At 38.1% G+C, this 18,760-nt stretch overlaps 1 protein-coding gene across 4 annotated transcripts in view; it reads right to left on the reverse strand.

Moving 5' to 3' along the window:
* The window catches only part of SYT1 (synaptotagmin 1), a 357,409-nt gene that overhangs the window by 121,898 nt on the left and 216,751 nt on the right, over positions 1–18,760 (reverse strand). For all 4 annotated transcript variants that reach the window (XM_056340298.1, XM_056340294.1, XM_056340296.1 and 1 more), the window contains one exon: positions 9,473–9,661. In XM_056340298.1, coding sequence (XP_056196273.1) covers positions 9,473–9,644 — 172 coding nt within the window. In that variant the 5' untranslated portion in view covers positions 9,645–9,661. The remainder of the gene's footprint in view (positions 1–9,472; positions 9,662–18,760) is intronic.

Genomic DNA, 18,760 nt, shown 5'->3' on the forward strand with positions numbered 1-18,760 from the left:
CAAAGGATCAAGCTGGAAAACTAACTTGGATCTGCCTTTCCTGCAGGAATAGTGAGGAAAGAAATGCAGGATTCATGGTGTCTACTCTAGCCTAGTGTGGGACTTTTGTTTAAGAGTAAGGAGCCCTAAATACCCAGTGTTATTTGCTTATTTTGTCCAATGGCATTTCACAGCAAAATGCATATGCTGTCCTTCAGCCAGGTCTTTGGTCCAGTGAGCTCCCTTGGTCTTCATCAGATTGTACATTGACAGAACAGTGAAACCACTAAAGTGAGAGAAACCAGGTCTCTAAGTCCAGGGAAATTGTTTTCAGGTTGTGACTCTGTTTGTTATAAGGGCCTAACCTAGGACTCTTCCTAGATATCGAAGTCTGTGTGACCAGTACCATTTCAGTCACATCTCCCTCCAGTTTTTCCTTCTTGATAAACCTGGGCCTCCTGTTTCTGTGTTGTTCTGAAGAGAACAAAGGCATTTAACTCAAATTTGTGAACTTGTCTCCCAGAGCCTGGTTCCTAAAAGTTAGAGTGTAGAAACCCTGAGAATTTCTGGACCTCCTTTTTAGATGTGGGTTGAAATGCCTTTCCCATTTGAAAGGACAAACCTCATCTTTCATTTTGGCAGCTCTCACTGCAACCGGGAAGCAGTGCCAGCTATAGTACTGAAACATGCCCCCAGATGATATAGGGGCTGTGAGCAAATCAGGGAGCTCTGGCTCCAGTTGATAATTAAGATTAGAGTCAGATTCAGAAACCTGCACAGGAGCAGGCAGATGGCTCACTCAGCTGCCAGCTGGAACTCAGCCTTCATGAGGCAGTCATTCAAGTTCAGCAGCGCAGCTTACTTCTGTGGAGTCAGAGCAAAGCCTACCCAATACCAAGCTCCTTCTTGAGGCCACCTCCACAGCTCTTGCAAACTGGCTGCATGTTCTGGAAGCAGTAGAGATTTTCAGACCTAGACCAGTTCCAGGTCTTGCTTGAAATACAAGCCAAGACTTAAAAAGATAAAAAGAATTCAAGAAAGGATGCTATGGACCTACAGCATTCCTGAAAGCTCCCATTGGTTTTCAGTGGCTTAGTATTTCACCCACCTTGGCAATCTGGCATTGATGATTAGATATCTTAAACACTTCATATATCAATAAAGGAATTATTGCCTCTTTAAAAAAGTTTAAATACTTTAAAAACCATCTATCAACCAAAATAAGGAAGGTATTATATATTTTAATCTCCCAGGGAAGACCTTAGTTTGGATAATTCTCAGCAGCAAACTCATCTAGTTCTAAGTCAAATAGTTAACAATAACAAGAAAGAATGAGACTCTGTTCTTCAGCTGTGCCAGCTTATAACAGTGCCTCAGAATAACAGAGGCTTCATTATCTGCTCTTGATTCTTATAAAAATGCAAGAGAGTATCTTCTGGCTTGCCACTGAGCCTAGGCACAAGTAGCTGAGGTAAGGATGGAACATCAATCTTAACAGTAATTTCTACATTTTCATTGCCCATTTATACCATACTTTTTAAAAGCACATCTATTAACCAAGGTCCCAAGTGTTTTTTTGGGTTTTTTTTTTTGTTTTTTTTTCATGCAGTACGCTGCTGAGAATCAAATGTATTCTCAATTTTAAGTTCAGAATAATTGTTCCATGAACTTTCATTTTCAGAGCAAGATTACAAACTGAATTACTACAGATAATGGGTAAGTTCTGTAGACACTTCATGTGCAGGTAAGTTTGGAAAAGACTAGCAAAGATTGTGTTCATTTTATGCAGGTAAACATTTTAGTGCACTTTCCCTCACACAAAGTAATGAAATTTTAAGATACATTCCCAGTACTGAAAGGAAGCCAGCAACCATGTTCTGTTCTCTGCTTGTAAATTGAATTCTCTACTCAATTTATAAGGCACTCGCACAACTTGACATATCTATAGTACAATAAAATACCTACTAGAGTTGTTGTAACATATAAAATAATAATCATAGTGATATGCTAGCGAAGACCCTTGGGGGTACTCTGGCACCCCTTGTTAAACCCTGTCACCAAGCCAAAAGTAGGTGCTCACCCCTGTTTCTGCTATAGATGAATTTGATTCCCATGGCTGTAAAAGTTAATCTGAATGGGGTTTTTTTGTTTTCTTATGTTTTGCTGAAACGTTCAATGCATTATGTATTTTACAGAACTTGCTTCTACTTCCCCTTCTTTCAGATTACCCAACTCAAAACCAGCTGCTGTTACTGAAAACAATGTTTCAGGCACATGTAATCAATAATGTATAATTCTGTTTGATGCTGTGGCTACGCTCCCAGTGTGCTACTGGCTAAGAGACAGTGTTTGCTTTCAGAAGGGACAGTGCATTCTCAAGGTGCTGCAGAAAAGGGCATGGGTTTAGCATGTGATGGGCTTCCCCTGTGCTGGGGACAGAGGGTGCTGCAGCTGGTGCTCTGCTTCAAGTGGCAGGAGTTCGCTCTTCTGATTTCTCCTTTCCTCCTCCACGATGTGTCCAAGGAGCCAAGATAATGGCCAGCATATGAATAGGGTCCTCCCTCAGACTAAGTGCTTCAGATGTGTGGGCTGAGCTTGCTTTGGAGGAGATGTGTAACCTGCTGGCAAGCATGGGTGCTTGCTGCTGCTGGGTCCAGCTACAGTCTGCAGCAGCACTTCTGGGTCATGCTGGAGCAGCTTGTACTTCTAACAGCCTGAGGTTCCTAGCTCAGTCCTGTATGAGGATCAAACCGGCAGCTGTCACAGTTTAAATACAGGACATGTAAAGGGGAGCCTATCAGATGGCATATGAAAATAACTCATGGACTAAAAATTTTCTTCATGAAAAATCAATCATTAAAATATCAACAGAGTGTAATTCAGCAGGATCTCAGACTACGTGCTATTCTTTCCAGACAAAGATTTTCATCCATGTTCTGTTTCATGAGTTTTTCACTTCTATTCTTTCACCCCTCAGCATCTATTTAGATACTTTGTATTTAAAAGTTGTATTTTCAGTACTCCTAATTCCAAGCATTCAGAATATTCTGGCCCCTAAAAATAATGAAGGTATTTTCATATTATGAGTTTATAAAATAACAGAGTTGCCTTGTTTTCTTTGTCTCATGATTTTTCTTCTTCTGGATGTGTGTGGGCAGTATTTTCAAGCTTTTCCCTACCAGCAGGTGTCTAGAAACTTTTATTTAATGAAAAAAAATAATGCTGAAGTTATCATGTAACCACTGAACTCTGGGACTAGGGCATTCAGGGAGAAAATAGACTAATCTGAGATTTGCATTGAAATTGCTATATTTAGAAATAATGATTTCCTCCCCTCTATTATTGTACTGTAATAGCTCTTTTCTTGTACTTGTTCTGTGTTCCAAAATAAATCTTTATTTCTGATTTCCTGTTTCTTTCCCAGTGTAAAGCTGCATGTATTTGCCTGGCATGAGTGACTGCCAATGGTTTGATGATAGTAAGGGAAACAAGAAGACTTGAATTCATGCCTTCCCACTTCCTCCAGCACTGTCCTTCAGTCTTTCCTGAACGTCAATAAACTTATTTCTTTATTCTCCTCTAAATCTCTCCTTACAAGTACTCTTTGCCAGCATACCTAAATGGAGTTTCCCAGTCTCAGACTGCTGCTAAGATGAGATCACTGCTTATTGTATCGACAAATATATTTGTGTACACATATCTATGAACATACACACACTTAGTCCTCATTTTCTGCAGGCAGGCAGGCACCTATTACCTGCCTTATAATTAGACACAAAGGTCTCTGAAACAGAGACTCAATTTTTTCCCAGCTAAGCTAAGATCTTAGGCAGTGACTAACATGGGTATGTGGCATGGAAATAGAAATAAAAGCTATTGCTGAGAACTTTATTCTGATTTTATGGTATTTCTCTTTCTCTAGTAATCCAGTTTTGAAATCTGAAAGTGTTCTATTATAAGCATTTTTATTCTTTTTTATGAACTTGGAAAAGAATGTGCCCTTTCCTCCCCGTGCCAGTGGTACCTGTACTCCAGGAACTATTAGGAGAAGCAGTGAAATGAACAGCCTGAATTTATTTTCTGCAAATGATCAAGCTGGCAGCTCCATAAATCTTCAGTTTCAGAAAGACCCTATGCACAAAGTCCTCAATTTTCTAATAATAGACAAAATTCAATAACATCTCTCCTTGATAATCTTGATGCCAAAGAAGAATAAAAAATTAAGAAATTAAGTTTACTGCCATTTATAGAGGGTAATAAGAACTCTTAATACAACCTCAGGTGGTCAATCAAGAAAGGCAGAAAGGCAGAACAGCAGAGAACAGCAGGGAGAAGGAAAAGATTAGGTGTGTCTAGGATGACTGCTGAACGCTGAAACTTTAACGTAAATGGCTAAACAGAAATCCAGAATTATTTTATTTGCTAATTTACCCAAATATATTTACAACTCTGTACCTCAGCTTAATAAGCTATTATTTTGAATTAAGCCAGACTGGAGTCTTACAGCTATTTTCACATTTTTTATTATAGTTCCTGCTACAACTTCCAGTCCCATTTTGTTTAAAAGTTACTCACTAAGCCAAGGAGAGGGAAATACACCTTCCTCTGAGTATCTGCTAACAGAACTTGAAAAAAGTCTGCACAGAACATCAGTTGCAGCCTAAATCGTCACACAGTTTTGAGCTCCTGGTTTGGGGGATTATTGCCAGTTGCGCATGATGAATCAAATTTAGGGCTTTTGAGTACCTGCTACTGAGGCCAAATGGAGTTGCAAGCCAGCCAAACAGTTCAGAATAAGGTTGGTATAGAAATGTAACTGTTTATCCAATTACAATGTAAGGCAGCAAAAAGCATTAGAAATACTGCAATAACTTCGCATTTAAGAGGTAATTGTAGTGTCTTGCATTCGATCCATTTAGGCATTCCAGCTATTCAAGATTATACCAGAATCATTAACCGCATATCATTATTCAGTCAGATGTATGCTGGAATTTTATGGGATTTTTGCTATTTTTTTTACCTTGCTGCAGAATGAGGTCCTCTGTTCATACAGGAATGTGTTCCTAGGAAACATCAAGATCACTTTGCTTTTACAAAGATGCTTATTAAGTAAACTAATGCTAACCGATGTTTTGTTTGTGTGCTGTTAGTACCAGTATCTTGACATTTAAAGCCTCCCTCCAACAGCTGTTGCTCTCTTGCTTTCCCATAGTCTTGCTAAAACTCGCTTCCTGTAAATGTATGGCAGATATTTTCCTAGCCTGTAGACAAAGGCCCAGATGGAAGAGCAGTGAGAGGAAGAAAGGAAAGGATCAATGTATTTTATGAAGTCTTTTAATGCAATTTTGGTTTTGGAAGTGTTAAGTGTCATTTGATCTGCTTTGGTTTACCCCCTTCCTCAGGTGTTGGAATTACCATGGTTAAAATGCAAAGTGTAAAAGCAGAGATGGTCCCTTTTTTCTCCTTCTGGTAAACAGCTTAAAAATTCTGCAGATTAAAGATAAATTGGGATAGAATGTATAAGAACCAATTAAGATAGAGTAACTTTTATACACAGTGCAGTTATGGGAAAACAACTATACTGTGATTATGCAAATCAGGCACTCACAACCAAAATGCAGGGATTTACATAACAGAGAAAAAAAATCTTCAGTTATGCCTCAGTAACTTTACAGGATTCTTGCACTTTAATTGTATGACTCATTGTAATAAAATGATCACACATGCTTTATCCAGACTGAAATATATGTTAAGACATCACCATTCTGAATGATTTGTGTGCTTTTGGAAGCCTACACTCTCCTACCACAAAATGTGGACTATGTTCTATTTAAAAGTGATATAATCAATGAAAAAAACAGAATTTTTGCTCATATCAATAAAAATTGTAACCAAGTTTACACACTGCATCACTACTCTTGAAGTAAACATATACTAATAAAAATGGGCCCTTTCTCCTTCTTGGAACTTTTATTTCCTCATTCTATTAAATTCATCTATTTCAAGAAAATAAAACTGCTCTGGTGCATATATTACAGGAGGAAACATCAGGATAATTTAAGTTGCACAGACCTTATCTTTCAGTTTTGCAAAGTGAAATCTTATTGGGAATCCTGATTATTATTAAAGTATGTCTAGACTATTTGACTTGTGATTTCTGTGTGTTTTAAAACAAGATGACTGTTCTATGATAAGCCACAAAGGAGGAACAGTATTTATCCAGCTGGGTGTAGTTTGCTGTACCTTTATTTTCACTATCATGTACTCCTCTATTTGAATGTTTTTTTTTTTATATAAGCACGACTTGTTATGTAATTTCTATGAAAGAACAGAAAGAGAAGACCATATAGAAATTAGACCCTACTACAGCTCAGCTTTTTTATCACTCAAACCAAGTTGATTGCAGGCAAGTTCTTCCACAATATGGGTATATTCTATCCTGTTATACATCCATTAAATCACGATGGCTTGTTTTCCATATGCAGACATCTTAGGCAGAGGCAACTCAAACATTTACTTACTTCTTTTGCATACAGACAACAGAGCACTGGAAAAAAAATCCTCTTGCAGTTACTACTGAGCTTCAAAGCCTCCTCTGTCAGGTGGGGATGAACACGAGACCTTTGCAATTTTTAAATGAGAAAGTACAGAAACTAGAAAACAGGCTTGTTACTGATCTGGAAAGATTAGAGAACTTGCTGACTACATCAATCCTCTGCCATGTGTAAGACTCCGTGTCACGTCTCCAGTTTGAATTTACCAGAGGAAAAACCTGGTCCATGATCTTCAAAATATTCTTAGACCCAAGTATCTATGCTGTCCCATTGGGGTCCGTTCACCATATTTATTTACTCTCACACAGCAAGAAATTCCCAGAAAGGCACTATAAAAATGATTTGGTTGGAACAAATGTACATTCTGCTCTGTTTTAGAAGAGATTTTCATAGAACTTGCAACCATCTGTAAAAGGTAAGGTCTGACAACTTTTCTACCACAATTAAATCCTCAGCTTTGTAATAGGCTAGCAACATCTCGCTAACAACTCCCTGCTGACATAAACCGAACAAATAGTAAGGAAATGCTATAACCTTCTGACAGGGAAATGAGGTCTCCTCTTCCCTCCTGCCCCCAATATTTTGGAGACAGCCTACTTAAACTTATTTAATGATCTGTTGTGTTAGTTTATAAATGACAAACACATACAGACCTGTCAATTACAATCCATTCATGAAGGATTTGTTATTGGTGGAAAACAAAAACTATTTGGGATATAAAATGCTCCAACATGTCAATGGCACTATTTCATATTTAAATATTTGGAAAAAAATCCACATCCACGCCCTTTACCCCTTTGTAGTACAATGAAAGTTCAACTTTCTTCTTGAAGTGGTAAAATTAAAAAAAGAAAATATACACAGCAGAATGTCATGTTAAACAGTCCCAGTATTTGATGGAAGTGCTGGGAAGATCCAATCACATCTGCAGCCTCTAGAAGGAGAGCAGGCAATTGGCATGGGATCTGCAGCTACCCCAGGCTGATTTCTCCACTCCACCACAAAATTACTGCATGACCATGGATAATAGTCCAGATTTCTAAAATGGGGGCAATATATTCTCGTCTTGCTATCAGCATAAGGTACCATATTTTATAGATACTATATTTCATAATAAACAAGACTTGTCCTATGGCCTAGTACATTTTTCTCAGAAAATTTAAGTATTTTCATTATGTAATAGCAGGTTCTTTTATTTTTTTGTGTTGTTTGTTTTCATGAACAGAAAAAGCAAAGTTGTATTCAGTCTGATGTGGAAGGATTCTCCAGATTGGACATTCCACTTGTTTTCACTATTGTTTTAAAAAAGTAAGCAGCAGTGCATTCAATCCTCTCTATCTACAGACCTTTTCCTAGACCTACTAATTACAGAGTTCCTCATATTAGAAACCATTCACTCCTTTGCTATGCTAAAATCAAAGTTTAAACATAAAAGGATCTCTACATAAAAGTGTCACCTACCTCATTTACATAGCATGGTAAGTTAAAAATTAAAAACTCAAATGCTGACTGTTTCTCTCTCAATGTCTTGTCTTCTCTTGTTTCCTGTTCTTTTTTCTTCCTGTAATTTTGTTTTTCCCATGATATCATCAGGCAATTTCATTTCAGTATGGTCTGCACCGGACTGTGCAGATTACCAAACTAATGACATACGGACTTGTTACCACTGTAACACCTCTGTTCTTGCAAGTGAGAATTTCAAGTGACAGAACAAAGCTGTTTGCTATGAATTTTGCAAAAACGGCATCTGCCAGATTGCCAAGATCTATTTCAGAGATAAAAAATCGATTAATATTCTAATTTGTTATCTATCTTTATCAGTTGCACAACATTTCTTTACATAAATGATAACCTAAAAATGAGAACTCTTACATATGTTAAAATACTTCCCTGAAAATATTAAATTTACTTGTTCTTCTGAACTAAAAATTATTAAAGATTGAATAACACTCTAATGCCTGCTACTAAAACACACACACACATACAGCCTTCCCCTTCATGTCTGCAAAAGTGCCAAAATTATCTGCTTGTATCGTTAGGTAATTTTTCTGTCAGTAATGAAAAGGATTTTTTCTTTATTATATGAAATCACATCGACGATGTTGAATTAGTTGTATATTTAATACCAGTGTATGTACACTAAACCATATCAAATAGGTTCAAGGACCCTAGTATTATCATAAACAATAGCAAAGTGCTAATGCTTATATATTTTTTTTACAAATGTGAGGAAATGGAGGCCTCAACTTTGAAACAATACTTTCTAGCACAGGCCAAAAGAATCCTGCTGGCTTTATTCCTATTGACTTCATAGAAATATACATTAGTATACTTTAAAGTATTCTGCATGGGTACGGGAACTTATACAAACAATGTTCAATGGCTGATCTAACAGAATTACTGAGTGGGAAAAGCATGGCGATCTTCATATGTTAATGATGTATTAGAGATATTTTCTTGTTAAAAAGACATTTTCCTACTTTTTCTGCATTTTTTAATCCCCAAAGATACAGTTTTCTTGTTTTCTCAGTATTTATGAGTTCTGGACAAATTCTGCTTTAAGGTAATACTCCCACACACATTTTTCATAAACATAAACTCCTAAGTGTTACTTTGAGAATATATTTTGCTTATTGGTCCCATGGCCACTGTGAAGTTCTGTCACTCCAGTTTTGATGATTTAGCAATAATTCATCAGTAAAAGTTACCAAGGCAATCTGACATATCAAGAACAGACGCAAATTAGATGTGAGTTTGACCCTATTTTTTCTACTGCAATTAATTTTGAGTAGCTTACTAAAACCAGGTTTATCTTCGGATTTTTCTAGTTTTGAGTAGAAAACATTGAGTATGCTGTCTAAACAAACAGCAAAGAAGAAAATGTCAATTTAAATCTAACTTGCCAACAGAAGCTTTTTAACTAATAAAGTTTTACTTACGTGGAATTTTGTTCAGTTCATTCATGAACTTTTCTTTTAACTTAGAAAATGCATCTTCTTTTCCTCCTCCTCCTCCGGGACTGGCTGGCTCAGTGACATTACTTGGAGGAGCTGCTGCTACTGTGGTAGCTGGTGGTGCTGCCAGGGCCTCATGATGACTTTCACTCACCATTTTAACCCCTAGGTAAGCTGTTGGAATAAAAAAAACAAACACAACAAAGACTCAAAAGATAATATTTATATCATTGAAATGGATCTCTTATAAATAAAAGACTAAATAGGTAGGATATGACTTGGTGCTCATGCTTACTGAGTAAATATGACTCCATGAGCATACTGCTTCATGTTCTTCATAAAATATTTATTAGACAAGAGAGAAAAGTCTTTTTGCAGGGTTAATTTCAGCCAGAATAATTTTATTGCTTAGGATTCTTTTCCAATGGTGTCACATTTTGAACTGCTGAATTTGAAATCTCGAAATCCATATAAAACTGTCATGAAGAATTACGTTTTGCTCTTCAATTTTGAAATTATAAGCAAATTGGTTAATAACTGCTCCCTATGTGCAAATTTCACAGTGTACTTACAGAATTATTTTTCTCTAGGAGTTACAAAGGTGTGGTTCATAGCCAAAGTTTCTATATAAAATAAATGAAGTGATAAGGATATAATGAAAACACTTCAAGATTTCCTGTCAAAGTAATAACTAATGTTTTACTATTATAAACATGTTGTACATTAAATAGAAATTTATTTGAATCCATTTTTATCTTCACTTATTGAACGCAATTTTCTGTCCAGCTTTTTCGTGTGACATTTGCTACTGACAATGTTCTATTAAATTATTCAGATGTCTCATTGGTGTATTCATGAAGCTATGACATCTGTAGGGTGTCTACATGCAGCTATACTGAAATATATGAGAGGCTGTCACAAACATAATCCCACAACAGTGTATTTTTATTTCATGTTCAATAGTGGGCATTTTACAAAAACTTTACTTGAGTGTATGCTATTGTACTGGGTTTGTGTGCCAAGGTTTTGGTAGCAGGGGGGCAAAAGGGGTGGCTTCTGTGAGAAGCTGCTAGATGCCCAATGCCTGATGGCGCCAATGCCAGCTGGCTCCAAGATGGACCTGCTGCTGGCCAAGGCTGAGACCATCAGCGACAGTGGTAGTGTCTCTGGGATAATGTATTCAAGAAGGAGTTAAAAAAAAAACAACAAACCCTGGGTGGAATAGCAGTGGAGAGAGAGCAGTAGAATATGTGAGAGGTGCCGGAGCAGATTCCCCTGCAGCCCACGGTGAAGCCCGTGGTGGGGCAGGCTGTGCCCCTCAGCCATGGAGCTCCACGGTGCAGCAGATCCCCACCTGCAGCCCACGGAGGTCCATGGCAGAACAGATCCCCACCTGCAGCCCACGGAGGACCCCACGCCGGAGCAGGTGGATGCCCAGAGGGGGCTGTGACCCGTGGGAAGCCCAGGCTGGAGCCGGCTCCTGGCAGGACCTGTGGCCCCGTGGGCAGAGGAGCCCCGGCTGGGGCAGGTTTGCTGGCCGGGCTGGTGACCCCGCGGGGGACCCAGGCTGGAGCAGCCTGTGCCTGAAGGGCTGCGCCCCGTGGGAGGGAGCCCAGGCTGGGGCAGGGGCAGAGTGTGAGGAGCCTCCCCCTGCGGAGGAAGGAGCAGCAGAGACAGCGTGGGATGGACCGACCGCAGCCCCCACTGCCCGTCCTCTGCACCGCTGCGGGGAGGGGAGCGGGGAGAGAGATGGGGACTGAAGTTGAGCCTGGGGAGAAGGGAGGGGTGGGGGGAAGGTGTTTTAAGATGGAGTTTTTATTTCACGTTATACAACTCTGATTTGATTGGTAATAAATTAAGCTAATTTCCCCAGTCTGAATACATTTTGCTCATGACAGTAATGGGTGAGCGATCTCTCCCTGCCCTTACCTCAACCCTCGAGCCTTTCATTATATTTTCTCTCCCTTGTCCAGCTGAGGAGGGGAGTGATAGGGTGGCTTTGGTGGGCACCTGATGTCCAGCTGGGGTGAACCCACCTCAGTTACAAAGCAAAGAATTTTGAGTGAGTGAAGGCAAGATGACATGCAGAAAGCAATTTCAATATCACAAAAAGGTTGGCTGAAATCTTTATAATGGTTGTGAACAGATTGTTCTGATTTTCTAGAGCATCCCAAATATCACTGATCTGAATAATCATTCTGTTTTTCTTCATAAAACCAGAGGCAGAAAGGATCTGAGAGATAACAAATATTAATTATTGCTCTGAGTGTACAATTGCTCTCAGGCCCACAGACATGTGACCTTTGACTTTTTGCAGAGAAATTTAAACATCATCATAGGGGAAAAAAGGCAACACATCAAAATTAAAGGGGCATAAGAGCATCTGACTGCATGCAACATGATGAATCATGAGCTTCCCTGCCTTACATGACTCTTTTCATGGATGTTGCTAAGAGTGCTCAGATCACCAGATCAAGTTGAGAACTGGCTTTTCATCCTTCAACTCTACTTCTACAAGCCTGCAGTCATGAAGACCTGCAGGCACAGACCTGACTGCAGGCAGATTGAACCTTCTGAAACCACCCTCACCATTCTTGTCATTAAACAGGGGTTTGCGCACAAGTGTACTATGGAATACAAACCATTCTCCGATACTGTCAACCAATGAAAAAGATTTTAACTAAACAGGGGGTTGGCCTTGTTCTGAAGAAACAATTTGGTGGATATTTTGCAGCAATTTTATTGATGTAGCACTGAATGAAGTGGTATTCCCCGCCTGCCCATTGCTTCTGCCTTTGCCCTTACAGTCTCCAGTCTAATAGAAAATCATGTTGATGTTGACACAGAACATGTATATGATACAGCTCCATAAATATTTTATAAGCATGCCGTCTTATCTATTTGCCTGTGGCTACATAGGAGCAGTTCACTATCTAAAGTAGACTGAAATCAATGGAAAGATTCCAGTTAATATCCATGAACTTTGGCTCAAGTCCGATGTCTGCCATGACTTCCCCACTTGCCTCCCAAAATAACAGTTGGGAAAAACATCTAGTGCATTATTTGGGTAGTATAAGTAACGCGCCAGCTATTCCAGACTAGAAGAGTTTTTCCATATGCTCTGAAGAATGCCAAATACTATGAAGTAAAACATGCAGAGCCATCAGCTGTAAACATTAGTGCTGTTTTATATTATAGCATCTTGTCAATGAATGTCAGTTAAATCAGAAGAAAAGTTGTATGATATATCATAATTAAATCAAAATTAAATTGCTTAATTATAATATATCGCTTAATTATTTCAGGCCTGGCAGTTGACTATTTTATTTTGCAATGGAAGACACAATTTGCAGTAATGACTTTCAGCTAATTAAAAATTAAGGCAAATGTAATTTATTTGCTTCCAGTTTTGGAGCTATATTTTGAAAATATATTAGGAGAACAAATTTGAAGTGTTACACTTTCATTTATTTAAAAGAAGGAAAAAAATAACAAAATGGTATTCCTCTGATCTCCAGGAACAATCCTCGATAGAGTTCTATTGCAGTTAGAGGTCACTACATCTAATGAGGCATGCACAAATGCTTTGAGATTTGCTACAGAGCCTTTGACCTTTACACACCAATGAAACTATCCTGATATTTTACATAGGTGTGAAGGGGCTGAAAAAGAATCTTGTCTGAGAAAAAGCTTTCTCCAGTAAAGAATTTTCTGAAAAGCACATGGCCACTTGCTTATAGAGGTAAGATCTGATGGCTTCTACTGTTGTAATGCTGCAGCTTTCCACAGTAACGGTATAAACACTGTGGTATTATTAGAGACTGCAGAATACTGAATAATTAGATTTAAATTGGCCTTTTACAAAAAAAAAAAGGGTTTACTTCAATGCTGCAGTGCATCGCTGGAGGTAAAGATCTACAAAATACTATCAGATTATCTGCCATTTATGAAATGGAAGCTACAAGCAAAAATTTCTTGTAGATTGAAAAATGAAATGTCATAGAATTCAATTATGATTTCCAGTTCAGTGTTCACTGCAATGATTATAGTGTTAGGTATGAAACACTACATGTTTCATGTGCAACATGCAGTCATAAATAATAGTGCATTTAAGGACAATATCATTTACATGTTTCTATAAACCACAGCATAGACTTTATTCCCGAGCATGCCAATTCTTTGGTATACCACTGCCCATCCATATCATTAGAAGACATGTAAAAAACCCCAATGAACAAATACATTAAATACTTCAAAGTAGTGCTTGTCTTCTCCATACAGAAGTAGGCGAGTGCTGCCTGAAACTCCAGAGATGATGATCTGAACCCTTGAGGAGGTCAGGAGTTTAGGGCCTTACTGTTCCCTAATCAAGAGAAACTGACAAAAATGAATATCGGCTCAAACTTCTACATAATTTCCACTGAAAATGAAGCATCAGAGTAATATACAAATGCACTCTGGAGATTAATAAGAAGCAAGAGATTACCTCATGGAGGTACAAAGTATGGGGTGACTGCCTTGGTATGCTAGTATGGATCCTGATGGTGAGAGTCCTGTCAGAAAGCACCACTCTTAAGAGAGAGTAAAGTAGCAACTACACCTAAGAGTAAAGAAGAGGAGTAAGACTTCAAACATGGCTGATTACCTGAACATGAAGCAGACTCTGGAAATCAGAGCTGAAAGAATATGTTCCAATGGCAACAGCTTCTCTTTCCAAATATTCTGGCATATCCAAAGTAAGATATGGAAAACTTGGGGGGGACTAATCCCATGAGAAATTTTTACTTGTTTTAAATTGTTTTTGAAAAATAAACTGAATAGTCAGAAAACTGATAAAAATGCTGTGGGATGTTCACAGTGACTCACACTAAAGAGGGATTATCAGGATTTGGAATGAGAGAAAACTCAGAGTAGCGTATCATTTTCCAGCAAATTATGGGGAGATTTATGATAGACTTAAAAAAAAAAAAAGCAGCAGCCATGTATGGTTTCTATGTCATTATACTACAGCAGGTAAACCATAGTCCCTGCTGAAGGACTTAATCCCATGGAAATAAAACTGGTGACATTCCTTCTGCATTGCAGATTTCAGACTAGTTAATTTTGCTCATTCGTCCTCTTACCAGCTGAATACAAACTGGGTGGAGTGAGACAGTAAATGGGTCAGACAACCCATGCTGACCAAATCATTCCTTCCCAATGAGAAATACTCTGGAAAGTGCCCTTTTACCTTGACACCTCTCAAATTTTTCTGCCATACTAAAAATAAAAATTAATGAAATTATTCTAAACATACAAATATATTGTTACTATGAGTAACGGTATAAGCTTTCAGAAGTAATTGTCACCGTTCTTTCAATGTTTAATGATCACTGTTCTTCAACAAGCCTGCAAAGGTGTAAATTGGGATCTATATTGTTAAATAGTATTTCCTGCAGCAGCTTATCTTTTCAGCATCCCAAACATGTTCAACTCGGCTGTTAGATCCAGTTTGGAATGTAAACACAAAAAGATCCATGAAAGAAAAAAATAAATTACATGCTAACATCAGTTGTGTTCCTCTGTTATTTTTGTTTACAGCTCCTGTGCACTGAAAGAGAAAGAAACTATTAGCTTTCAGTGCTGATATGTACAGGGTAAGTATGCAGTGTTACTAAGAAAGGTTTGGCACCACATTGAAAACGTACCCTATTCCATTAGACTGTTTTTGATGAAACTAATTCATCATTAAGAAGATAGGAACATTACTAGAATGATTAAAGATATCTACAATAAACGATCTCTTCCAAGATTTCAGTATTCTAGGATGTTAATAATACATTTTTTACTCATTCATCTTGCTATTAATGAAATACACTATCTTTCTAGCTTCAGTAATGGACATTTATTTTCAAAGACAAGCTCAGAAAAGAGGCTTTCTTGGCTTTTTATAAAGATGGGTTTAAGACTACATTTTCAGAAGAATGGAAGGTCACAGTAAAGATGTCATATCAAAACAACCTTTTCATCACTACTACAAAGGCTGACAATGCAATCCAGATTTAGTAGTGCTTTAGAGAACATACATGAAAGGCCCGACATTTCATGGGGAAAAAAGTTCTGACGAAGAATGTTGGTGGGGGAATTCAGGTGTCCTGTCTATGCTGCTACTGATACACAAGAAATGTTCCAGCAAGTCCCCACAGAATCACCCTTCCTCCTCCTTTAGGGGAGGAGAGACATTTCTCCTGCTGCCACATGTGAAACACCAGTTGACACTTTCTAGATCCCAGCTGTACATTAGCTCTTTACAACTGTTTTCCAATGCTTGCTACTTAATACCACACCAAAAGTTTAATTAGCTTGACTGAACGAACAAGATAAAGCACCTCAGTCTCTCCCCAAAAGCCCATGGCTACCTCATTGCTCAGTTTTACAATTGCCTCTGCCAGTGCATTCTTCCAAAGCAGGATCACTGCTCCTGGAGCAGGACAGAGGAACATGGTGTATACGGGAAGAGGACCAATAGGTGGTGAGTCAGTAGGGATGAGGACCCCACATACATGGAGGCAGGCATGTCTGAGCCCAAATTTAAGCAAGTGGAGGCGGGTAGAACAGCAGTCACACCAAGTCAGGCAGACATGCTGCAACTCCAAGGTAGCAGAGAGGAGGAGAGCTTGGTAGAAATATTTTTTGACAGTTAGTGAAAACTGTTAAGTTTTGGAAGCCAACAGCTAAATAGACTGAGTTGTCTACAGCACAGTCCTGGACCAGGCAACAAATCTTCCCATTATTGGACATCATTTCAGTATCAGTCTCCAGAACTTGCTTAAAAAGATGAGCAAATATTTTTAAAACAACAAGGGAAAGACACTTAACTTGATGGCCAAATCCAAACTCATTGTCATGAGAAAATGAAATATTGTAAGATTTCCAGTCAATATTCACACTGAAAACCTATTAACTAAGTATGAGTGATATCCAAATAATGTAAAATTGTTGTGTACTCCTCTTAATCTATTTCACTTTTTAAATTCACTGTATATCTAATGAATTTGGAATGTAGTAGAAAAAGCATAGAATAGTTCTCTGTCACCGTAAGCACATTTTATTTAACTGAAATCAATTTCATCTCTAAGCATGTTTCAAAGCTATCCATATAATGTCACATAAAACTATCTGCCCAGTGGACAGAAAAACATCTGAGTGTTTTGGGAAGGATACGGACACTATGAACACTGGAAAAGGACAAATACCTCAGTACATGGCACAATCTACATGTTTCTCTTTCAGCTTCCTGGTCCCCTGTTACTAAACACAGCAGAGCTGTCCAACATATAGGGCTCTGAAATACCATATGCTGCAGAGTCTGTGCAAGAGAAACTTTGGAGTGCATTTTCAGAAAGAATCTCAGTCTGATATATAATCTATGAACAGTTAATCACTGTATATTTTTCAGTACCAAGTTATGCAAAATGATATTTTCAGACTCACTCCTTAAGCTGTTGATCAAGACCTTTGTTAATTTAAATGAGAAGAGTGAAACCAACACTATTTTCTTTGCAGCTAAAAGCCATAATTTTTTGACTGCACTTCAAACTTCCACTCCTGCAATACAGAAGAGCATGTGGGAGCTAGAGGAGTCACAGCAGCTTACAGAGAAAGATAAAAATCCAGAGCAAAGAGCACTGCAGTAAGTCAAGAGTGGCGAGTCCCTCGCATAGATTCATTATATAAATGCCTGTTTCCCTGACCATGTTCTGAAACTCCTATTTCCCCCTAAGTACACAATATTTCTTAGTAATGCATTTATTTTGATTTTTAGAGGTAATGGGGCTAGAGGTAGCAATGGATGTTGACATTGTTGTCATGTTTCAGCAGCAGTGAGGTTACCAAACCTGTCAAAGCATCAGAGTATGTATAATTTCACCTCTCTGTCTTCCTCAACTACTGCAAATGCTGCTTCAAAATGGCTGAGGACCTTGACAGCAGCTAGTTATGAATAGGAATAAAGGAAAGAAAGAAGCCACAGTAATTTCCTCCCACATGATCATTCTGTCATCTTTCATGGTTGCACCTTGTTTTCTGAAGCTGTAGTCTGCATTTCTACTCCCCTGGTATTTATTTCCAGACTTCCTTTATACAGCAGTGTAAGACAAAGGAATTCATATAAAAATAAGTGTTCAACTGCATTTAAGCATGAAATTCTAATACAGTCCACAGAGGATTCTTGCTGTTCCAAAATCATTTTAAAGTAATTCTACAAATAATGAAGCCCTTTATATCAATATATTCCTTGTTGTGTACATTGCACAAAATCAATTTATATTCACATTTTTGGCTCCTGTCCAATCAATGGCTCTAACACAGCCCATAAACTACTAAACAGCCATAGAGATTAACTATGATGTGGTAAAATCCATACAGAACACCACAACAGATATTGTAAAATAATACAGAGAAATGTTATTAATATTCTTGTTTTGGTATCCGTAGGTCACAGCTCTAAATTCACTATTTCCCCTTTGCTTCCTTCTATTGAGACTTCATATGTGTCCCAGTTTCTGCACTCAGTAATCATGGGGTTAGTAAAATTAATTAGGAACAAGTAGGATGGTACGTGCACTAAGGAACCAAATATGGGGAGCTGAGGTGTGCAGTTCAGTGCTACCTCACAGATTAGTTAAGTCTTGGGACTTATGTTGTGAAATAATTGGCACCTCAGAGTGTGATTCTACTTTGACAAGTGACTATACAAATATGGCACCTGCTTTCTGAAAAAAAGATCTGCTCTTTATGTATATTCAGTCATATATACTGAATTTAAGGAGTACCACAGTCCAATTTCACCATCAAGCATTTTTTTGCCTGTTACATCTGCAGTATCAAAAGACTAAGAAAACAAGGAGAACACAATTAAGATTGTGTTCCTCCTCTGCATCATGAATGTAATTATAAACTAAATTTCAAAGACCAGCTGATTATATCTTTGAGAATCTACTACAGATTACACAGTTACAGCTGAAGGCATGGGATGATATCCTTGTAGCCAAGCACATGAAATTTGGGCTGCATTACTTGGTGGTATGTGGGAGAAGGAAACAGCTCAGCTAGGTTTTCAGATCTTACAGTAAAATGACAATGGTTGACATTTAGAAAAATGTAAACAGTTAGTATTTGGCATTAAAGCTTGAAGATGCTTCTCCCAAGTGTACTAGTGGGAAAAACACTCACATGTGAGTGAATTTTGTAGATTAAGCTTTGCAAATACCGTGCAATAAAAAATCCAGGCTT

This window comes from Falco biarmicus, chromosome 5 (assembly GCF_023638135.1).
Source record: "Falco biarmicus isolate bFalBia1 chromosome 5, bFalBia1.pri, whole genome shotgun sequence".
Taxonomy (NCBI): domain Eukaryota; kingdom Metazoa; phylum Chordata; class Aves; order Falconiformes; family Falconidae; genus Falco; species Falco biarmicus.